At 38.6% G+C, this 25,127-nt stretch overlaps 1 protein-coding gene across 12 annotated transcripts in view; it reads left to right on the top strand.

The window, feature by feature from the left end:
* Positions 1–16,105, top strand: part of tcf4 (transcription factor 4) — a 459,054-nt gene extending 442,949 nt beyond the window's left edge. For 11 of the 12 annotated variants that reach the window (XM_043674647.1, XM_043674258.1, XM_043674177.1 and 8 more), the window contains 4 exons: positions 858–1,008; positions 1,894–2,126; positions 5,150–5,292; positions 8,650–16,105. In XM_043674647.1, the coding sequence (XP_043530582.1) occupies positions 858–1,008; positions 1,894–2,126; positions 5,150–5,286 (521 nt within the window). In that variant the 3' untranslated portion in view covers positions 5,287–5,292; positions 8,650–16,105. The remainder of the gene's footprint in view (positions 1–857; positions 1,009–1,893; positions 2,127–5,149; positions 5,293–8,649) is intronic. The other variant, XM_043674585.1, reaches the window with a different exon arrangement.
* The last annotated feature ends 9,022 nt before the right edge of the window (positions 16,106–25,127 follow it).

Here is a 25,127-nt window from a genome sequence, read left to right as displayed (position 1 = left end):
ATGTTACAAATAGATTTGATCCATCGGGTCTTTTCTGCCATTCAGTGACTGTGGATGATCTGCACCTCAACACCATTTACTCACCGTTCTTCCATATTCTTCAACATCCTTGTCTAGTAAGAATCTCTATCTCAAGTGTGAAAGCTGCAACAAAATAGTCATCAACAGTTTTTTGAGGAGAGATTAGACTTCGATTATGCTTTGTGTAAGAAAATTCTTCCTGGTTTAATTCCTGAAAGACCTAGCTTTAATTATAAAGAATCATAGAAAATTATTTCTCTGTATCTACATAATCAACTCTTTTTAACAATTTGAATATCTCAATCAGTTTACCTCTCCTGGGAAAGCAAGCCCAGTTTATCAACTGTGTCCTCATAATTTGACTTTCTGATCCACTTTGGGAAAACTCTGTGGCATTCCCTCTGAGGACAATGTTGAGAATTGAATTGAATTTTTGTCACGTGTACCGCAGCACAGTGAAAAGCTTTATCTTGCGAGCAATACAGGCAGATGACAGAGTTGAGTAGCATAGGTAGTAAATAATAAGTAAATAGCGGCAAAAACAAAAACACAGGTACAGGCGAATGTTAATGTATCTTTCTTAAGGATAAATGTTTCCGTGCATATCCGATTTACTGTAAATATATTTATCTCTATGGAACTTTATAATTGCAAACTTTAATTTGCTTATATTGTAAGTTCATATATTTCTAGAGTATTGCGACTACAAATCAATTAAGTTTTTTGTTAGTTTGATATATTTTAAACTGTGATGTTTTTAAAAGTGTGACAATGATGGTACTAAAAGTAATATTGCCCATAATTAATGCTGATCACATTTTATGTTCACCTTCCAGCTCTTTCCAGTGGTCTCCAAGGACAGAGCGTGTCATCAGTCAGCTCAGAGATAAAATCAGAAGAGGAACCAGATGAGAATCTACAGGATTCAAAATCTACAGATGACAAGAAGGGGGATGAGGACAAGAAGGATATCAAGATATTAAATAGGTCTAGATCTAGATAACAATGAATGGGTTGAGCAGAGGGTTTGTATTATAGCTCTCTGTGGTTCGGCTTAGTTGTCCTCAGCTTCCACTATTTGATTGGACTTCACCACAATTTTAAAGGGTTTCTCCTTTCCCACAAATTTGAGGAGAGGTGATCTACTGGTAATATCTCTGAACTAGTAAACCAGAAGTTCAGGCTAACAGTCTAGGGTCATGGGTTCAAGTCCCATCATGGTAGTATTTAAAATCAATCAATAAACCTGGAATGTAAACTTAGTTTTGGTTAAACGTTAGCTTTTGTTGGAAACTGTCATCAATTGCTGTAAAAGCTCTTCTGGTTCATTAATGTCCATCATCCTTGCCCACTCTGGCTTACACGTGACAACAGATCCACAGTGAGGTTGGCACTTAGCTGCCCTTTATTCTTGCCAATGCACGTTGAGGGCATTTCGGAATGGTGCCTCCCTTGCCAATGAAGCTTCTGTCTCATGAACAAATTAAATAAAATCATTTTTGAAATTATCAATACAGCGAGCTTAATTATTTGAACTAACTAGTCCTATTAGATAACTTGAGATTTCTATAATTAAAACATAAAACTCCAACTTCAGTTTTATTTATATTCTTTCAATTATTTCAGAATAATTTATCATTCAAGTTGAAAATATGCTGAATTTTGTAAACATCATTTCTCTTTGGTTGATTTACATCCTATGAACAAGAATTTAAATTGGGCCAATCTGACAATATAGATATTCTTCCAAATATGTGAAATGCGGAAGATGTTAGGTGTTGTGCTGCTAGAGTATATGTTGCAAGTACCTGTGTTTATTTTTAGTTAATTTTCTAAGTGTTTATACAAAATGTTCTTTGTTTCCTTCCTCAGCAATAATAACGATGATGAAGATCTTTCTCCTGAACAGAAGGCTGAACGTGAGCGAGAAAGAAGAATGGCCAACAATGCGCGTGAACGTCTGCGTGTGCGTGACATTAATGAAGCATTTAAGGAACTCGGCCGTATGGTGCAGCTCCACCTGAAGAGTGACAAGCCACAGACAAAGCTTTTGATTCTTCACCAGGCAGTTGCTGTTATTTTGAGCCTGGAACAGCAAGTCCGAGGTCAGTAAAAACGCAAAACTCTTCAGCCAAATTTTGTTGCCCAGTTACCCTCTTTAACCCACCACTCAATTTTCTTTCCAACACGTGCACTAAGTTTGAAATCCAAACTAGATTTCTCATCACAAACAGTTACAGTCAAGTTACTTTAAAAAAAATTGATTTATCTTTGATCAGGAATGGTGGCAGCAAAGGTAATAATAATGTGTATAAACTGAAATGATGGTACACTTCACTATTGCACAATCATCTGCTAGGCAAAAGTGAGGACTGCAGATACTGAAGGGCAGAGTCAAAATTAGAGTGGTGCTTGGAAAGCGCAGCAGGTCAGACAGCATCTGAGAAGCAGGAAAATCAATGTTTTGGGCAGGAGCCCTTCTTCATTCCTGATGAAGGGCTCCTCCCCGAAATGTCGATTTTTCCTGCTCCTTTACTGCTACCTGACCTGCTGTGCTTTTCCAGCACTACTCTAATTTTTATGACAGTCATCTGCTGTTGTGACTAGACAGAAATGTTTATAATAAACTCACATCATGTAGTGCCATTCACAACCTCAAGATGTCCCAAAACACTTCACAGCCAAGTATTGTTGTAATCACGTAAATATGACAGTCAGCTTGCACACGGTACGGCCTTGACCTGAGCTATTTTAATGATGTGATTTGAAGGCTAATTATTGTACTGGGGTTCGGTTAGTTCAGTTGGCTGGCTGGCAGGTTTGCAATGTAGAATGATGCTCACAGCACGGGTTTAATTCCCACACTGGCTGAGGTTACCATGAATTCCTGCCTTGTCAACCTAGCCCCTCACCTGGTCATAGGCCTCCTTGGGTTAAATTCACCACCAGTCATCTCTCTCTATGGTCCTCTGGGACGATGGTGAGAATCAATTCTCTGTTCATTTGTATGAACGTCGTGGAATTATTTTATATCCAATTTGGAGGCCAGATTACTCAACATTTATTCCAAAAGACTGCTCTTCTGAGAGTGTCGCACTTCCTAAGCACTGTGCTGAAATACCAGCTTCAATTACTCGCTCAAATCTTGGAATAAAGATTGAAGCCGTATCCTTTTAACATAGAGGCAGGCTGTTAACCTAATAGCAGCCAACATAATGGAGTTAAATCATGAGGTGTGAATGTTTGCATTAACTAGACCTATTAGATAACTTAAGATTTCCATCGCATGAAACACCAAGCTCAGACTTCAGTTTTATTGATGTTCCTCCAGTTATTTTGACATAATTTATCATTCAGTTGGAAATGTCCTTAATTTTGTAGACAGCACTTATATTTGAAGTAGAATAAATAACTTTTTTTGTAGTGGGAGCTTTGTATCTAGAGATTAAATTGATGAAATATCCACAAATGATTGATTGTACATGAGCTGTTAGAAAAAAATAGAATGGATCAAATGGCATGCTCTTATTTCACATTCAATCTCTGAACTTACATTTACCAAAGTTTCGACAATATCATTGAAACTAATTTTGTTAGGTTTCCCATGATTTCATATCCTTTAAAGAATGATCGTTCTTTCATGAAGACTTGCATCATTTTCTAATTATCCCATGGGGACAGAAAAGCGTACAAGCCTACATATTGGGAGACAACATGGATTTTCCATTTTAAAAGGAAACATATTTAAATAAGAAAAATATGCATCAAGCAAATATGATTTCCTTTAGAGCTGGTTAATTTTACTGTATTTTAGGATACAGGAATAAAATAAATCAGTAATAACAAGTTCCCATCGCTTTTACAATTGCAGTCCTGAATAGTGTGTTTAAAGTTATCATGTGAATTACTTTTGTTCTTCATTTGGCTTTATTTGGTCAGATGTTCTGATAAGGATTCGATACGTTTCCCACAACACCATACTTTTTAATCTGCTTTACGTTTAGAAAGCTGAATCCCATACAGTTGGTACTCCCTCTAGTGGCTCTATATGCCTGAAGGGCAAGGCTCCTTTTTTTGCATATTTCACAGAAATCCGTCCAAACCACCAATGAAGACATTAAAAGTTCTCTAAATTTGCATGGAGTTTAATTCATTCTATCAGTATAAACTGATGGATCATATTGTAAAGGAAAGACAGGAAAAGGAAGACTTGCATTTATATGGCACTATCACAATCTTGGGACATCCCAGTGTGCCTCACATACAACAATGTACTTTTGAAGTTAATGATTCAAGAAATGTGGTAACTAATTTGTATACAGCAAAGTTCCACATACAGCAGTGTGATAATGACAAGATAATCTGTTTTGTGATATTGATTGAGGGTTAAAAATTGGCTAAGACACCAACAATTATTGGCATATTCCCACTTAAAATAAATCCACAGAATCTTTTATTTCCTCTTGCAAGATGCGATAGTACGTTGATTTAATGTCTCATCCAAAAGATGGTATCTGACAGTGTAGTGCTCCCTCCTCAGCAACGTATTTGAGTGTTGGCCTTGATTTTTCTGTTCAAGTTGCTAGAGTGAATCTTGATTGTCAACCTTCTGATTCAAAAGCAGGGTGTGCCCAACTGTGCCATTGCTGAAATTGTTTAGAATCATGCCACACAGTTTCCAAAACATTGTTTAAAAAATAACATTTAATGAAAACAAAGTTGACTTATTTATCAACAGTAAATCAGCGGCCTGGCTAATGTCTTTTAGGTTCCTCAACTCAGGTTTAAACCCTGTAAATTGAGCCAGGAATGACATCTTTGCTGAATTTTAGAGTTAGCCTTTGTAGTTATGGGTGGAGCTCTTGCAGGAGCTTCCCCAATCTCCCTCTATATCTTTTGCAAGATTCTTGGAGAAATTCTGTTTCATAATTCTATCTCCATTTATTTAAAGCAGAGTAGATCATGAATCATTGAGCACAGAAGAAGGCCATTCAGCCTTCATTTCTATGCTGGCTCTTTGAACAAACTATTCAGTCAGTTATCCTGCCCTGCCTTTTCCCCATACCCCTGCAAATCTATCCATTTTAAATACATTATAGTCACATTGAACATTTTCTTTCTCATGAAGAGAGGAACCTGAATCCTAAAGCAGCTTGTCTGAAAAGAAGAGAGGAGGAAAAAGTGTCAACAGATCCACCGCCACTCTCCCTTGCAGGAGTCCACCCGAATATGGGAGACACATCCAACCAAATGGGCCCAATGTGAAAAGAGGTAATTGAAATCATGCTAACTTCAGCTGCTTTGTGAAACGATGATAGTCATATTAAAAATTATCTCAAATAACATCACGCAGCATAGACATCCCACTTTGTATAATGTCAATTTTTAGTTCTGTCAGTAAATATAAGGGAACACTGTCTGACCCTGTTTTCTGCTGCATCCCTACACACTTGAAACTTTTACACAACCACTCAATCTCATGAGTGTTTTCCAAGACTCCTTTGCGTTCATGCTGATTCAAATTACCCTTTTGATGTTGTAAAATATGGAGATAAAACAGTGTTCCCCTCCAAAACCCTCCCTAGAAGTAGTTTCTCCCATTTCATTACATTCATGTCACCTCAAAATCCTCTCTTGGAATCTGTTTCATGTTGATCAGCTTTTCATTTCAATCTCAAAATTAGCAGCTCTATGATTACTGAAATGCAAGAATTTTCTGACTTCTCACGTTACTTGTTTCCTTCATCCTCCATAGCCAGGACCTTCTCCTTTGCGGGTTTCCTCATCTGTTGTTTATGTTTTTTTTCAAATGTTCTATTATCCCTGCAGCATCAGAGGCTGAGGGGTGACCATAATGAATTAGAGAGCATAGGTTTAAGGTGAGAGTGGAACGATTCAAAAGAGGCCTAAGGGGCAATTTTTTTTCTCTCAGAGGGAGATGTGTGTATGGAATGAGCTGCCAGAGGAAGTGGTGGAGGCTGAAACAGTTACAACATTTAAAAGGCATCTGGAAGGGTATATGAATAGGAAAGGTTTAGAGGGATATAACCTTGTTCTGACACATGGGAACTAGATTAGTTGAGGATATCTGGTCGACCTGAACAAGTTGGACCAAAGGGTCTGTTTCCATGCTATACATCTCTAGCACAATATGGACAAATAGATCCTATTACCCTAATCAATATCTGGAAGATCAGAATTCCCCAAAATTACAATTGGAGCCTTTAACATTGCGCTATTTTTATAAGCAAATACAGCAGTGGAGTCAGATCTGTTTCATTTTGTGAACGGTCATATTGATCACTTGAGTGGAATACAAAGTATAGGTGTGATGGAACAGTGATGAAATATAGCACAAAGCAGGTCAGCTTTCTAATAAAGTATTACAATCTTGCTTAATTCCCAAAGATAGTTTCAGAGAACAGTGTCACAGTTACATGTGGCTAGTGGTGGAAGCACGAAACCTGTCCCAATTCAAGGTTCAATTCGTAGGGCAAGATTTTTGCTTTCAAGGCAAGTGGTTTGAGTCAAGAAATTTCTTGATGAGGCAGATCCATCTCTGCCTAAAGGGCCCCATTACACTGAACTTTTGCTCCAGGGGCATGGTGGCAGGTTAGAGTGCACCCACCCTCCCCAGAAACAGGTTGTAGACGTCCATGGGTAGGCCAGTTAGAAGGCCTGCATCATTTATCCGTGATATTGTCCCAATGATTTTCAAAGCTATCAGGATCTCTGGTCCTCACCACCCAGACACACTCAGCCTCTCACTTGGTCCCTATTTGCTCTCCAAACCAACTTATATTTCCTGTGTCATCTCCATAACCACTCACCCAGTATCCACTGTGGACATTTCTCAGAAAAGATGAAAACTAGTTAAACTTCTAACAATCTAATAATCTTCTCATTCATGCAGACTTGATACTGAGTAAAACCTCCCATCTGTGAAACCCATTCAAAGATTTTAAATCCCTTCAAGTTTTCAACTGGCTATAAAACCAAAAACTTCTATGCAGTGAGCACATAAAAAACAGCTAAACCTATAATAGCCTCTTTGAACTGTCAATCAAAGTGGGAACTCATCTCTCTACCCCAAACCCAGGAGATTGTAGATAAGTGCTTTTCAGATGTTGAAAGTCAGCCAAGCAGCCATAGTGAGCTGAGCTGTAATAACAGCCCTTGAGAAATATTAACAATGAATGCTTCTAAAACTGCAAGTACAGATGGTACGCCAGAGCGCCTGTCAATTAATGCAGTCTAGGAGAGGGTGTTTATTTTGCAATAAGTGACAGCTTCAGCTTGTTTCTTTTCAGTTTAAAGGGTTGGATATTTCAAAATTTTTAATTCATATCACCAAACAGACCTAATGTGACCTTCAAGGGTATTTATATCTACACTAATCCATGACTCCAGCCACCATGGGTTAAGGTCATTGAAAATGGAAAAGTGAGGCTTGTTAAATCTTAACATTAATTTCAAATAGCCTTGCTGAGTTTAGGGTCCTTACTCCCTGTGTTGACTTTACCGAGTTCCACCACCCCGGCCAGCAAAAGTGAAATCCGATGAGAATCGGAACAGGATGTCCACTTCTTGTCCCACCAACCATTTTTAAAGGTCTCTGAAGTCAGCTCAACCCTGAAGTCTAACCCTCCATCAAGACCAAGGGAAATCATACAGCAGACATAAGGCACATCACTTGGGGGGAGAAAGGAATGAGGAGTAGGAGAGCAAGCTGCTGACTCCTGCATCGCCCTGGACACTTGTTTGAATTGTAGAGCATTACAGAAGCAAGTCATTTGGCTCATCCTATCTGTATTCATGTTTTTAGCTCTCTACATTTAATCCAAGATATGCTGTTTTCATATGATTAGGAACAATTCTATTCCTTTAGAGAAGGATATTTGAAGAAGAAAAATAATCCAAGGATCTTAAAAATAAATTATCCAAACAGAGCAATCAGCTAATCATTTCATTGCACAGACACTACATAGGAGATGTGGTATATAAAACAGAGAGTCTTGGAACTCTGTGGTTTCTTCCAAGCTAGTTTGTTAAATGTGATGATGATGTGTGTGTTGGAATTAGTTGTAGTGCCTTAAACTAATGTGGAGGAAATTTTCACCACAGTTATTACGAATGCTATTCATTCACTATTCTGTTCTCTTGTTTGAAAAACTGAATGTCAGTGAACTTTGAATTAAGATGAGACTCAATAACAGTATCCACCATAGTTAAGTAGCCTTCAACAATCACGCCAAGAATGGATATTTGGACAAGTACTGAAATTAACTAGGCAAAAGTGAGGACTGCAGATGCTGGAAACCAGAGTTTAGATCAGAGTGGTGCTGGAAAAGCACAGCAGGTCAGGCAGCATCCGAGGAGCAGGAAAATTGACGTTTCGGGCAAAAGCCCTTCATCAGGAATACCTATTCCTGATGAAGGGCTTTTGCCCAAAATGTCGATTTTCCTGCTCCTCGGATGCTGCCTGACCTGCTGTGCTTTTCCAACACCACTCTAATCTAAAGTACTGAAATTGAGTCCACCCTCAGAGGAGACGCAAAATGAAGTAGGAAAATAATGTAGAATATAGACATAATTGATTAACCTGTTTTTCTCTTTTTTTTTCTGTAGGCCCATGGTGCCAGATCAACAAAAAATAAGTGAGAGACCATTTTCCTTGACAACTGTATTATCTTACAAAAATGTAAACACTCTGCCCACTCCCCTTTTTTTGTAAAATGGAGACATATTAAAAGCAGTCACGAAAATGAATCACAGACGAGAGAGAATGAGCGAAGGAAAAAAGAGAATACTGCATTCCCAACAAGCAAAGTACAACTTGGGGGACAAACTCAAAACATATCATTCAGAATGTTGAGCAGTATGTTGCAAGCTGTTAATGTACAGCCTAGAGACTGAATGGCAATCTTCTCCACACTGTGGAAAATGCATTTGTGCCTGAACTTCTGTAAAAAAATAAAATTAAAAAAAAATCAATTTGTAGGTTGAAAAAAATATTTATTTGAAATCGTAACCTTGCAATAATGAAAAGTGTACTTCTGATAAAAAAAAGGAAAAAAAATACAATTTAACATTATTTTGTTTTGTTGGTGTTCTAGTCAGCTAGTGTTTGTTCTCTGGAGAGAGTGAAGCTTTGCTGCCCGTCAACATCCAGTATTCACAAAAACCAGCAACTGTCCTAATGGTAACTTAGGTGATGACTGCTTAGCCATTCCTTTGTCTGCATGGGAGTAACGGATGGAATAATGGGCCTGTTGGTGGTGTAATCCGTATGTATATTGCGATGCCTGTGTTTTTTTTTGTGATTTTTATTCCTGTCATTTTCCTGCAGTTATAGAGTATTTGATGGAAAATAGGTCACATCCTCTGCCTTTTAGCAAGAATTGTTTATATTGGAAACTAAAATCAACATGAAAGCTTTTTTGAATTTAAATGTGATATAATGACAGTGGTCAGCATGGCTGTTGTGTGGAATCCAAGAAAAATGAATAGTTTGGGGTACAAAATTCATAATGGCACTGTTACTAAATTAAGTTTCTTCTTTTGGGAGGATGCTTTGTGGTTTCTGTAATTAGGATAGTAAGTGGAAACTTACCTCAATGGCTTGGTGGACAAAGGGAGTGTTCAGTGAACTGCACCCTAGAAACCAGGCCCAATCTGTAATCTTTGCTTAGTTAACTGATCTCAACCAAGGATACGATATGGGTGCTGCAAAGGGCCCTCATGCTTCTTGACAGGAGGACGGTAATGTCAGTCAATATTCTTGTTCCCAATTATGTACCAGTGAATTCTGCAGGAAAATTCATTTGGGTGGCAATTGGACTTAACTACAATCCCCCTTGTGCTAAAACAACCTGCTGAAATCTGTTTACTGAGCTCACTGCTTCAAGTTAGGTAACTGGTGCCTATCAAACCACGCCCCAAAACTGGCTGGACGTTTAGGAGGCAAGGGGCAAAAATTGAAAGGACAACAGAATACAGAGTGCAGAACAAGACATTATAATGATCAGTTATGAATAGGGGAACCCTAAAGTAAGGGTAAATGAAGGTTTCCACTATAATATATACAAAATATTATAACAGCAGAAATATCCATTTGCATTCCATTTTTACCATGATATCTAATACTATATGTGTATGGTGTGTGTATATATAATAGTTCTTTAAAAAAGTTCTACTCCATATGACTTCTACTCCATATGACCAGTGTGATTCCTGGATGAGAAGAAATCCTGCAATTCGCTCTTTGATTTATTGTAAATGTTCTGGTTACAGAAGCTTTCCACTTAGGTTTTTTAAGCATTTGTACTAAACTTGGATGATAATATAGTTCTGTGCAGAGGTTTGCCTATGATCAATCTGAAGAGTCAGCTTAGTTCTATGCATGTCAGGAGTAGTGAAAACAAGTGCTTTAGGCAGGTCTACTGCAGATATATTTATGCAATGTAACGTGAAGTAGCAGCTTACTTCTACGTGTAAAGAAAGTTAAGTTATAAAAGCAAAATGCTCATTTAAAGCGAACAAGAGCTGCACACTTACGCACACATGCTGACCATCTCAGTGCACCGTCGTTGCACAAGTTGCATTTTCTCTGTGAAGATGTTATGCATTAAAAAGTAGCAATAGACCTAGGCAATTTTCCTTTTAATTCAATCCCTGCAGAGGCAAATCTGTCTGTGTTAAAGCGGAAATAGCTCTGTGATTGAAGTGGAGCAGTGCTAATGGTGCAATATCCACTTCGAGTGATTCAGAGTTGGTTAAATTCTGTGTTGTTGGAAATTTTAGGAGGTAACATTTACATGTGGTATACTTCTCTCTCTATTCTTCCTGATAGACAGATTTTCATACAGGTTGGGGAATTATGTCATTTAGAGCTGCTCGAGAGGGGGTCTTAAGCAGGTCTTGTGGCATGGGGTAATTTATTATATGGGTTTCCATTGGCAGGAACATCAAAATCTAAGCCAGATCTCACCCACTATAGTTCCCTGTCTGGATCCAGACTTGATAGTATTTAATAATCCAAGTCAGTACTGGATTTTAGAATTTGGGAAACATCTAGTAAACTTCTACTAGGATTCCTGCCTTACGACGTTTATACAGGTCCATTAGTGGCTTTGAGTTCAAGATCTATCTGTACTGCTGGTACAGTGATCAGTACTGGTATATATATGTTCAACAAATGCCAGCTACATAAATTTGGCATTATAGCCAGATTTGTGTTGTTTGAAAGGAGTCTTATTTTCCATCAAATAGTGTATCTGTGGAGAATTAAGTAATACCAGATTAGATTTTATCTGAAGCTGTTATTTAACCCTTTGAGCACTGCAGTAAAATCCAAAAAGTTTCATCAGTTCACATAATGAATTGAGAAAACATCAGAATTAATACATTCCCTAAAGTTGTTTTTAGTTCACTGGTAACTGCCCTCCCTGCCAGTGCAGAGTGTTTATTTGCATGTGCCCAGAGTACATGCTAGCTTCTTGCTCCCATACCTCTGTCAATGTGAATTTGTAAGTGATCAATTTGAGGTGTGCAAGAACAAAAGTTGGGAGTCTCATCTATTCACTGCTTCCATAGAAGGTCACAGCGCACCCTGTCCCTATTGAACAAGGAGGTCACAATAAGCATCTCAACATTTGGAACTAACACACAGTCTTGTTAATACACCAATGCACTGTTCCAGCACAGCTCCACACTTTGTTTCCCCCCCCAAAAAATGTAAAGGAACTTGTATTCCCTGTTCTCGCACAAACGGATGGTTTGTCTCTTGAAAGCAGCAGCAGCCTTTCTGTGCTCAGAGGGTTAAAGTCACAGAACATAAAGATTGTTGTGGTATTGATTGGGGTTCCATTTATCAAACAATAAATGATGAAGGGATTCAGTGCTGCTGAATCCTGGCTGGCCCCTGGTTCGGAACTACTACAGGGTGAGAGCGTGGATGGGAATGAAACGTGGGAGGTGCTTACCCCTGGCTCAGGTACACACTGATCCGGATTCTATTGTAGCAGGAATCTGGTGGGAGAGCTCAGGCCACTGTAAGAGCACGATCATATAGTTAATAAAAAGACGGATATCAGAACACTCTTGCTACCCTCTGCACAAACTGCTTGGAAATCTGAATGTGCTGAAAAATAAAACTTGACATGGAATGCTTGAACTTGCCCAGTCCCAGAAACGAAGCACATTTCCATGCACCAAGTGCTGAGGGGAAGGAAACTGTCCACAGCATAATGGATTAAAATGTAACCATTTACATCAATCAGCACCAAAAGCAATTATACTAACACTGCCTGCTAACGTGGTTTAAAGCGGTTAACACTTCAGGTTTTCTTGGTTTTCTTTTTTTTCCTCTCAACAAAAAAGTACTGTAGTAGATTAGAGACAAAAAAATAAAAACAGTGACGATTATCGATAGTGGATATGCAGCTTGTGACTTTGACAAGAGCAGCAAGGTCTAGAAGCCCGAGCGCAAAAAACAAACAACGAGGGGCTTCGAGAAACTTGTCAGTTTTCTAGTGTTTCTTTAAAGAACTTAGCAATAACGAACGAGAAAGTGTGCATTATTTGTGAAGGACGCTGACCAGCATTAGTTTATGCATGAGGTGAAGCTTGGAAAAATCATAGCGACTATCAACATAAAAGGGGTTTCATATATTGTACATAGTTTTTAAAAAAAAATCCCACCAATAATCATAATATAGATTTTGTTATATTCAACATGATAAAAGCAAGCATTAATGTGGGAGTTGGGAAAAGTCATTATTGATCGTTTGTTTTCTTTTTGTTTACATTCTTGTGCAGAGAGCACATACACTAGTTTGGAGGGTGGATATGGTTTATGCTCTTAAAATATCATTTTTAAAACAAAATACAACAGCACTGGAATTTTAGTGTATGTGCGTGGCCTGAAAATTCTCCGAGTGTAAGGCTTACCAAACTATTAGGAGCCAATAATTCCTACACTTTAGATTGTGTAGACTTGAAACATTCCTGGCAGTGATATGACCTCTGCTTTGAGCAGAGTTTCAGAAGAAAGTCACATTTTGGTGTAAAAAGATGACAAAAAATAGGAAGAAAAAATGGTCCATCTCCTCTCCCTAATAGTAATTAACTATCACTTTAAAACAAAATTGCAAAACTTTGTGTGTTATATGCAGCGACAGGCAAATTTTGCAGCTGTGTTTGAATTCTTTGTGTAAAAGCTAAAAGTTATATTTTTACATGTAGACTTAAAAGTTATTCTGTGTTTTTGAATATGCCATGAGGTTTTGTTTTGCTTTTAAAAAGAAATACAATGGAATCCCTGTGGTTTAAAAAAGTGTCTCGTTTAAACAAGATAGTAAAATTTCAAGTAGCATTGTCAAGGAATTTTACAAGCACACATGTTTCTGGAAACTTATTTCAAAAAAAGGAACAAAATAAGGTATTTCAAATTTATTTCCTACTAAATGTTTGATCTAAATCACTCTGCTGTTGGAATATTGTAGATAATGATTACATTTGTGAGTGTACAGGGTTTCAGTATTTTGATGGGCAGTTCATGATACTTTTGTATGCATGGATGTGGATCAAGCAACCAATTGATTTCCATTTGACGCTGTGAATTGGAAAGGAGCAATGTCACTTAACCGAAGTAAAAATCAGTTTTTAGATGCTGTGCCTGTAGAAAGAGCACAACACTTCATGAAATCAATTCAAAAAGGCTGCAATCTAAACTTGTGATGAGAACTGAAATGTTGTTACTCTTTTCACCACTGCTTATTTAAGTATAGTGATTAATAAAAGACTTAGGTTATTCAGAGATTTGGAGTCAAGGAGGGTTAATGGGGCTAAGATATAGGTCAGCCACAATCTAATTGAAAGAGTTAAGGCTCTGAATAGCCTACTCCTGTTCCTTTGTTCCATCTTGCGTTCTTAAAGTACTTTGGATACAAATGAATGAAAGTTGACTACTTAAGGGCTAACTGTTGTGGTGTGAAGAGCTGCACAAATAAGCTATGTAAGGTAAGTGTGGTATATGCTTACATGGTTAGCTGTGTGCCCTACTACAATCAGGTATTAATGAATGGTTTAACTATGTTGAGTACAGTAAACCAGTTGAAGTATGATTCCAGCTGTAACCGCAATGATTAACTACTTCATAATTTTACATGCCAAATGGTTTGAAATCGTGCTGTTGAGGCAATGTTACATTGGTGAAGAAATATCTTCCAGTAGGTTTCTCTGTCGATCTCCTGACTGTATTGGAGAAGGTCTGGTTTATATGTAGAGGAGGAAATAAGGTGATTATTTCAAACTCAGAGTGGCTTCTCACCATTGGAAAAGAATATGACAGGAAAGAAAATAGCTAAGGATATACAATAACATGGTTAGGCATTGATGGGTTGTCAGCTGAGCTACTTTGTGTGTCTAAACATGAGCTATTAAATAGAAGTTTCCTATGAGTATATGTTACTCGTTACACTGTAACAACATTCTTGATATAATGAGTAATTAAGATGTGGAAGATTAAACCTGAATTTAAAAAGGTTAGTGCAGTTTACTTTTATTTAAAGGCTGTTCGCAACCAGGTGTCCAAGTTTCAAGTTTTGTTCAGGGAAGGATAGGGGGTTTCTTTACTTTGTGGTTTAAGATCTTGAGTAGAATCAATATCACAAACATACTATTTGAGAAATATTGTGCCATTATTGTTAATACATGACAGTATAAAGGAATTTTATTTGATGTACTATTATTTAGAGACAGTTGGATTTGAACAGGTGACACACAATTGATTTTGCCAAAATATGACATTTACAATACCTCTTTATTTAATTGAGCATGTATTGCATGTGTTATCATCTGAGACACTATTTAGTTAATGTGCAAAAGAGTTATAACATTTTACTTCTAAAAATCAGCAATAACATCAAATAAGCTTATTACCTTAGTCTTATAAATGGATCCACTTCCCTGCCTATAACAGTTCATAAACTGAATCAACTGCTCACTCATCAGTATCCATTGTCTTCAATGTAGCTGTAATTAACACTAACGCCTATAAACTGTCAATTGAATCAATGATGCAATTTGTAAATTTATCCAGTCTTCCGATTTTTTTCTAATTTTGTTCAGTTTTTGTTTTATTTTCCTTTTGTAATTTTTTTTGTATCAGGCAATTTTTTTTTTAAATAAAAAAGTGAACACTCTCCAGAAATGATTTAGCGTTTGATATGAACAAGCACAAACATTAGCCAATTATAGCTGACTGGAAAAAATATAGCTAAAATTTTAAAAAGGAGATGTAATTCCATAAAATGGGGCACCAAGGCTTTTATGAGCCCACTTTTACAGACATTTTTCTCATGGACTCTTATTCATCTTGTGCAGTGCTGGTTTACCATGCTCATTTCAAGTATTATAGACATATGTAATGGTGAGAATATGAACTGTGGCCTTTTTCATTCTTGTACTTGTGATGCAATTAAGTGAAGAGAAAAGCAGAGAATTACCATGTATCAGTGCCTGGCTTTTTGTTATAAAGCTTCTTTTGTCTAGTGCTCTTTTTGCTATGAAATAGACTGTAGTACACCCTATAAAAGCTAAATTTAAAGAAAAAAATATATTTGGCTTATTTTTCGCAGGAGCAATCCTTTTATACCATGGATCTTGAAAAAAAAAATTCTCGGATTCTGAATATTTCTCTTTGTAGATTTTTGGAATCATTCTGAGTAAAAGTTTGTTACTTTATTTTACTATTTAAAAGATGTTATTTTACCATGTGTTACTGAGATGAACTGTATGGTAGCGTTTTAGTTGTAAGTCGTATGATGTCGCGACTACACATAGCTGCAGCAGTGAAGAAAAAAAACCTATTTCACCTTTTTCCCATTTGTGTGGCTCGAGTGCCTCAACTTTTCATGTTTTTTTGGTGTTTTTCAGATTTGTAGAAATGTCCGAACAGATTGTTTGCTGGAGTATTCAAAGGCCAGCTCGATGTAGGCCATTACCTGTTTATCATCAGTAGTTATTCCAAGCAGTCATGTACATGACAGTTCTGTAGCAATAAATGTGCCATTTTTATAAACTTGTTTCATGTGTGTTTTATGTTCTTTACCTGAGAATGGAAATTCACAGAATTTTTAGAATTATGTTTGTGCTATTATTCAGGAATACAAAGAAAACCACTCTCTCCTCTTAAACAAATGTTTTGCTGGACCACTAATGGTTGTGTAGTGTATGGAATTTTAATATTAAAGCCAGCTATTGGTTAGCCCCTAAAATTTGATTTCCCAGTGTAGATTTTGCAAACACAGTACCAATGTAGCCCATGATTTCAATGGTTTTAATCAGTCAGAAAGTTGGGTTTCTTCAACTTCCTTCTTGCTCATTTCAATGTGGTTGGTGTACTATACAATAGGTCCTGGTCTAGGTTTCGCAACTTTTAAATTAAAAAAACTCTGGCACTGACTTGATACATAATAAACAATAGTACAAGTCTCAGCTGCCTCCTGTTGAAGCACAACTTTGAGAGTTGTGAATTCTACATGTATTTGGACACACTCAAACTAACACTTGGCATTCCATCATTTGCAGGACAAATCAGTACATACTCAAAGCAACAGAAATAATGGATCCAACTCCTAGTGTTGCTTTTCCATAGATGTTTCATCCTCTCATATTAAGTTCTTAAAGAAGATTGAATTACCTCATTCAAGGTGCAGAATTGCAATAGTCTCTTGCCAAGATTAATATTGTGACGTAAATGGACCAAACCCTATAATTCTTATACCATGCTGAAAGAGAATTTAAATCTATCTCTTAAAAGGACATCAACATCAGCCTGTTTCCTTTCTCTCTCCTTTACAACACATCCCTGCAACAAATAAGCTCAGTACATTTCAGAACAAAGGTTTAATGTTGGTTGACTAAAGAATAGAGGAAGTAAAGGGTTTATAAAATTGAGACATTCATAACCTAATCAAGGTTTTCATTTTGGTTTTGAGTGGGGAAAAATGTCACCAGCTTCCAGATACATAGGAAGAGGAGTTGCCATTCAGGCCTTCAAGCAAGTTCCAAGATTCAATGAGATCATGGCTGATTTGGGACCGAACTCTCTATACTTACCATTGGCCTATATCTCTTAATACCTACCTAAATAAAATGTTATCTATCTCAGATTTAAAACGACAACTGATCCAGCATCCACTGTCTTTTGTGAAAGAGAGTTCTGAACATCTACCACCCTTTGTGTGTAGAAAAGCTTCCCAACATCTCTCCTGAATGGTCTGGCCCTAATTCTGAAACTATGCCCCCTAGTTCGAGAATGCAAAATCAGTGGAAATAGAGTTATAGGGATGTGCAACACAGAAACAGACCCTTCAGTCCAATTCATCCATGTTGACCAAATATCCTAGATAAATCTAGTCCCATTTCCCATTGGGCCTTATCACACTCACCCAACCCTATTCATACACCTGTCCAGATATCTTTTTAAATATTATAATTGTACTAGCCTGCACTACTTTCTCGGGCAGCTCATTCTATACATGCACCACCCTCTGTGTGAAAAATGTTGCCCCTTAGGTCCATTTTAAATCTCTCCCCTCTTACCTGAACCCTGTGCTGTCAAGTTTTTGCCTCCCCTATGCTGGGAAAATGATCTTGTCTATTTACCCTATCCATGCCCCTCATGATTTTATAAACCTCAATAAGGTCACCCCTTAGCCTCTGACGTTCCAGGGGAAACAGCCCCAACCTTTTCATCCTATCCCTATACCTTAAACCCTCTAACCCTGGCAACACCCTTGTAAATCTGTTCTGAACCCTTTCAAGTTTCACAACATCAGTAGTGGGCAAGTTGCTGGAGAAGGTACTGAGGGATAGGCTCTATTTATACTAGAAACGAATGGGCTTATCAGTGATAGGCAACATGGTTTTGTGAGGGGGCGATCATGCCTTACTGACTTGATAGAGTTCTTTGAGAAGTGACTAATTTGATACATGAAGGAAGGGCTGTAGATGTCATATAATTGACTTTAGTAAGGCGATTGATAAGGTTCACCATGGTAAACTAATGGAGAAAGTGAACTCACATGGTGTGCAGGGTGTTCTAGCTAGGAGACAGAGAGTAGTAGTTGAAGGCAGTTTCTCGAAATGGAGAAAGGTGACCAGGGATGTTCCACAAGGATCAGTACTGGGGCCTCAGTTGTTTATGATATACATAAATGATCTGGAAGAGGTCACTGTTGGTATGATCAGCAAGTTTGCAGATGACACGAAGATTGGTGGAGTTGCAGAAAGCATAGGGAACTGTCAAAGAGTACAGGAGAATATAGATAGACTGGAGAGTTGGGCAGAGAAGTAATAGATGGAGTTTAATCTGGGCAAATGTGAGGTGACGCATTTGGAAGGTTTAATTCTCGAGTGAACTATACTGTAAACCGAAGAGATTTGGGAAAAGTTGATGAGCAGAGAGATTAGATTAGATTACTTACAGTTAGATTAGATTAGATTACTTACAGTGTGGAAACAGGCCCTTCGGCCCAACAAGTCCACACCACCCCGCCGAAGCGCAACCCACCCATACCCCTACATGTACCCCTTACCTAACACTACGGGCAATTTAGCATGGCCAATTCACCTAACCTGCACATCTTTGGACTGTGGGAGGAAACCGGAGCACCTGGAGGAAACCCACGCAGACACAGGGAGAACGTGCAAACTCCACACAGTCAGTCGCCTGAGGCGGGAATTGAACCCGGGTCTCTGGCGCTGTGAGGCAGCAGTGCTAACCACTGTGCCACCATGCCACCCACAAATCTGGGAGTTCAGGTCCATTGTAACCTGAAGGTTGCAGCACAGGTGGATAGAGTGGTCAAGAAGGCATATGGTATACTTACCTTCATCGGATGGGGTATTGAGTAGAAGAGCTGGCAGGACATGTTAAATTTTACAAGAATTTGGTTCGGCCGCATTTAGAATAATGTGTACAGTTCTGGTCGCCACATTACCAAAAGGATGTGGACGCTTTGGAGACGATACAGAGAAGGTTTACGAGGATGTTGCCTGGTATGGAAAGTGCTAGCTATGAAGAGACGTTGAGTAGGTTAGGATTGTTTTCATTAGAAAAAAGGAGATTGAGGGTGGAACCTGATCAAGGTCTACAAAATCATGAAGGGTTTTGACAGGGTGGATAAAGATAAGCTTTTTCCCAGGGTGAGGGACTCAATAACAAGAAGTCACGTGTTCAAGGTGAGAGGAGAAAAGTTTAAGGTGGATACACGCAGCAAGTTCTTTTCACAGAGGGTGGTAGGTTCCTGGAATGCATTGCCAGTAGAGGTAGGCACGGTAGATTCATTTAAGGTGCATCTGGACAGATGAATGAATAGGAGGGGAGCAGAGGGATACAGACCCTGAGGAATTGGGCAATAGGTTTAGACAGTGGGTTTGGATTGGCTCAGGCTTGGAGGGCCAAAGGGCCTGTTCCTGGGCTGTAAATGTTCTTTGTTCTTAATATCCTTCCGATAGGAGGGTGACCAGAATTGCACACAATATTCCAAAAGTGGCCTAACCAATGTCTTGTATACCTGCCAACTGTTACACTCAATGCTATAACCAGCAAAGGAAAGCATATCAAACGCCTTCTTCGATATTCTATCTACCTGTGACTCCACTTTCAAGGAACTATGAACCTGCACTCCAAGGTCTCTTTGTTCAGCAACACTGCCCAGGATTTTGCCATTAAGTTAAGTCCTGCCCTGATTTGCCTTTCCAAAATGCTACACATCACAATTATCTAAATTAAACTCCATCTGCCTCTCATCAACCCATTGGCCCATCTGATCAAGGTCCCATTGTACTCTGAGTTAACCTCGATTGCTGTCCACTACACCTCCAATTTTGATGTCATCTGTAAACTTACTAACAATACTTACTATGTTCACATCCAAATAATTTATATAAATGGTAAAAAATATTAGACACAGCACCGATCCTTGTGGTACATGACAGGTCACAGGCCTCCAGTCTGAAAAGCAAGTTTCTACCACCACCCTCTACCTTCTACCTTCAAGCAAGTTCTGTATCCAAATGGCTAGTTCTCCCTATATTCCATGTGATCTAACCTTGCTAACCAGTCTAACATGAGGAACCTTGTCAAAGGGTCATATAGATCACATCCATCACTCTGCCCTCATCAATCCACTTCATTACTTCTTCAAAAAACTCAATCATGTTAGTGAGACAAGATTTCCAATGCCAAAGCCATGTTGACTCTCCCTAATCAGTCCTTGCTTTTCCACATACATGCAAATCCTGTCTCTCAGGATTCCCTCCACCAACTTGCCCACCACCGATGTCAGGCTTATCGGTCTATAGTTCCCAGCTTTTTCTTACTATCTTTCATAAATAATGGTATTACATTAGCCAACTTCCAGTCTTCCAGCACCTGACCTGTGACTATCGATGATACAAATGTCTCAGCAAGGGACCCAACAATCACTTCCCTAGCTTCACGCACGGTTCTGGGGTACACTTGATCAGATCCCAGAGATTTATTCATAATTATGTTTAACTACCCTGTCTTTTCCTGTCAATGTCAATCAGACTTCAAAAAGATCTTCTCTTAACCTTCTAAATTCCAGAGTATACAGGCCGATTTGTATACTATCTCCACGTTACACCTGAAGTCCGGTATCATTCTTGTAAATCTAATACCATTATATCCTACCAAAGATGGGGCCATAGACCTGCTCACCTTTCTCCATGTGGGGCTTAATCAGCATTTTGTATAACTGCAGAATATAAAGGTCTGGATGCCATCAACTTTCCAGGATATTTTCTGCACCTGTTGTTGACATTTCAAAGATCTGTGCATCTGAACCCTGCAAGTCTCTTTTGACACCCACTATATTTAACTTCATACCATTTAGAAAGTATCATTTTACAGGGCAAAATGAATAACACTGGAGACCAGTAAGTCCTCTGAATCTGATTGGTCGCATCCTGGGATTTCAACGAAAGTAGGTACAGTGGTAATGAATGCATTGGTAGTAATCTTTGAGGAGATAGCAAGCAAGATAGATAAAGTGGAACCAATAGATGTAACATATTTTGGATTTCCAAAAGGCATTCCGTAAAGTACTGCACATTAAGCTACTTAATAAGAGCCAACTGTGTTCAGATAGTACATTAGATTGAATTAAGGATTGGCTATCTAATAGAAGGCAGAGAGCTGGGATAAGGGTAGCACTTTCAGGATGGCAACCTGTAACTAGTGGAGTATCACAGGGAACAATACTCTGGTCACAATTATTTACAATATGTATGAATAACTTGGATGATGGAAGAGAATTTTACAATTGACAAAAAATAGCAGAGAGGGCAAGTAGTTTGGATGACACAAAAAGTTTACATTGGAATATAGACAATTGAACGGGCAAAAATATGGAAGATGGAATATAATGTGGAAAAATGTGAAGCTATGATTTTTGGCAGGAAGAATAAAAGAGTTGAATGTTATTTAAATTGAACAAGCTGCAGCACATGGATTTTGGAATCCTAGTGCATGCATCACAAAAAAGCCATCAACAAAGTTCAGTGGTAAATAGAGAAGACAAGTAGAGCATTGGCCTTTATTTCAAAGGGATTGGAGTAAAACAATAGTGAAGTCATGCTAAAAGTATACAAAGTTTTGGTCAGATGACAGATGGAATATGAGGAGCAGTTTGGGGCGCTGTATCTAAGGAAAGATATACTGACATTGGAGGCAGTCCAGAGAAAGTTCATTAGGTTGATCGCAAGGATTTTCTTATGAGAAGACGTTGTCTTGGTTGAGCTTGTACTCATTGGAGTTTAGCAGAATGAGAGGAGACCTTACTGAATATCAGGGGACTTGACAAGGGAGATGTGGAGAGGTTGTTTTCCTTGTGAGTCTAGAACCAGAAGTTTTAAAAATCATGAGTGGGCTGGATAGCGTAGGTAGGGTTGAAACTGTTCCCACTCTTAAAAGGTACACGAACAAGAGGAAATAGATTTAAAATGATTTACTAAAGAAGCAAGGGTGAAGTGAGGAATACCATTCCTTATTCTTGAGTAGTTAGGTTATGGAATTCACTGCCTGGAAGTGAGGTGGATGTAGCTTCAATTCAGGCATTGAAGAGGGTATGAAATGATTATTTGAATAAAAATAATATGTAATGATATGGGAAACAAACGAGGCACAAGGTAACAATGCTCACTGAAAGAGTAAGTGCAGGTATAATAGGTTCAAATGGCCTCCTTCTGTACCATAACACTTCTGATTCTGTGACTATCTCAGAGTAGTTTTACTCATTTAAAACAGAATTTTTTTTTCTATCTCTTAGAAGATGGAGAATCTATAGAATTTGTTACTGCAGAAGGCTGTTAAGACTGGCTCATTAAGTACATTCAAGACCAAGCTTGACAGATTTCTAGGCATTAAGAGAATCATGGATTATGTGGAAAAGTGGAGTTGAGGATTATCATTGATGATCTCATTGAATGGTGGAGCAGACTCAATGGGCCAAGTCATCTGCATCTGCTCCCACATCCTATGGTTTTATGCTCTGGCTACAACTGAATTAATCAGAGGAAAACCAAACAAGTGCAGTTCCATGCATTTTGATTATGGAGGAGAGGCCTTGAAAGAGGGTGGTGTAATTGATCGAGGAATATTGAGGATAGCTAGTGAACCACAATCATATGCAGAGATTTGACAATTATGAGTTTGGGTTTGACTTGTGGAAGATGCTTGAGGTCAGTACAATGGTCGTAAGAATTTAATTTGTCTTGAAATCAAAGTCTTCCATTCTGACTTAATCCAAACTATATTTAATGACATTCATTTCCACACATAGACAGTGGACGCTAACATACCTTGCACATTAACACTTTTTAAGGCAAGTATCACAGTAGTAGGTAGAGATTATATAACTGAAGGATCATCCAGTGGGGCTTTGTGGGTGTAGCTAAGAAATAAGAAGGGGATGGTGACACTTTTGGGGTAGTACTAAAGGCACTCAAATAGTCAGTGGGAATTAGAAGAACAATGCAGGGAGATTGGAGAGACTTGCAGGAGCAATAGGGTTGTCATCGTAGAGGATTTTAACTTGCCTAACATAGACTGGGCCTGCCAGAGTGTTAAGGACTTAGATGGGGTGAAATTTGTTAAGTGTGTTCAGGAAAGCTTCCTCAAGCAGTATATAGAGGGTCCTACACAGGAAGGGGCAAAACTTGACCTATTCTTAGGAAATAGAGCAAGACAGGTGATGGAGGTGACAGTGGGGGAGCACTTTAGGATCAGTCAGCATAGTTCTTTTAATTTTAAAATAGTTATGGAGAGGTTCACAGGTTGAAGTTCTAAACTGGGGCAAGGCGAATATTGGTGGAATTAGAAGAGAGCTTGTGGGGGTTGATTGGGGTAGTTTGTTTGAAGGCAAAGGGACCATTGAAAAGTAGGAGGCCTTTAAAAGTGAGATAGCTAGAGTTGAAGGTCTGTATGTTCCTGTGAGGGTGAAGGGCAAGGTTGGCAGGAATAGGGAACCTTGGATGAACAGAGATATTGAGGCCTTGACTAGAAAAAAGGAGACATGGCTCAGGTACCGGTAGCTGGGATCAAAGGAATCCTGGGAGGTATATGGAAATACAGGAATTTACTGAAGAAGGAAATCAAGAAGGCAAAAAGGGGGCACGAGATAACCTTGACTGAGAAGATTAGGGTGAATCCAAAGAGGTGCTTTAAGTATATTAAAGAAAAGAGAATAGCCTGAGAGAGAATAGGACCCCTCAAGGATCAAAGTGGACATGTATGTGTAAAACGGCAGAAGAATGGACGAGGTCCTCAATGAATATTTCTCTGCTGTGTTTACCATAGAGGAAGATATGAAGACTTGGGAACTTGGGGAGCTTAGTGGTGATATCTTAGTGATAGTCCATATCATATTAGAGGAGGTATTGGATGTATTAGAATGTATGAAGATGGATAAATCTCCTGGTCCTGACCAGATATATCCAAAAACACTGCAAGAGGCTAGAGTGGAAATTGTGGGGGTGGAGGTTGATGTTTTTGCATCATCATTAGCAACAGGTGAGGTTCGGAATACTGGACAGCAGCAAATGTGTCCTTATTCAAGCAGGGCTGCAAAGAAAAATCTGGGAACTATAGACCAGTAAGCCTAACATCTGTGGTAGATAAGTTATTTGAAAAGATTCTGAGATAAGATAAACATATATTTGGAAAGATAGGGTTTGGTTAGGAGTAGTCAGCATGGCTTTGTGTGTGGGAGATCATGACTCATAAATTTGTTAACTTCTTTGATGAAGTGACCAGGAAGGTTGACAAGTGCAGGGCAGCAGATGTAGTTTATATAGATTTCAGTAAGGCCTTTGATAAGGTTCCACATGGTAGGCTGCTTTGGAAGGTTAGATCGCAAGGAATCCAGGGCAAGCTAGCAACTTGGATACACAGTTGGCTTGATGGTAGAGAGAAGAGGGTAATAGTGGAAGGATGCTTAGTGGACTGGAGGCCTGTGGCTAATGGAGTGTCTCAGGGGTCAGTGGTAGGCCCATTACTGTTTGTTATCTATATCAATGATTTGGATGAGAATGTACAAGGCATGATTAGTAAGTTTGCAGATGACGCTAAAACAGGCAGTATTCTGGACAGTAAGGAAAGTTATCAGAAATTGCAGCAGGACCTTGATCAGCTGGGGACATGGGCCAAGAAGTGGCAAATGAAGTTTAATATAGACAAGTGTGAGGGCTTGTATTCTGGAAGGTCAAATCAAGTTAGGAGTTTCATGGTGAATGGTAGAGTCTTAAGGAGAATAGTGGAACAGAGGGATTTTGGAGTTCAGGTTCACAGTTCTCTCAAAGTGGAGTCACAGGTAGACAGGGCAGTGAAGAAGGCTTTTGGCACACTGTCATCAGTCAGGGCATTGAATATACAAGTTGAGAAGTCATGTTGCAGTTGTATAGGACGTTGGTAAGGCTGCACTTGGAGTATTGTATTCAGTTTTGGTCACCTTGTTAAAGGAAGGATGTTATTAACCTGGAAAAAGTACAGAAGAAATTTATAAGAATGTTGC

The sequence above is a fragment of the Chiloscyllium plagiosum genome, chromosome 1 (assembly GCF_004010195.1).
Source record: "Chiloscyllium plagiosum isolate BGI_BamShark_2017 chromosome 1, ASM401019v2, whole genome shotgun sequence".
In the NCBI taxonomy this organism is placed as follows: Eukaryota; Metazoa; Chordata; class Chondrichthyes; order Orectolobiformes; family Hemiscylliidae; genus Chiloscyllium; species Chiloscyllium plagiosum.
This window is presented reverse-complemented; position numbering and strand designations above follow the sequence as displayed.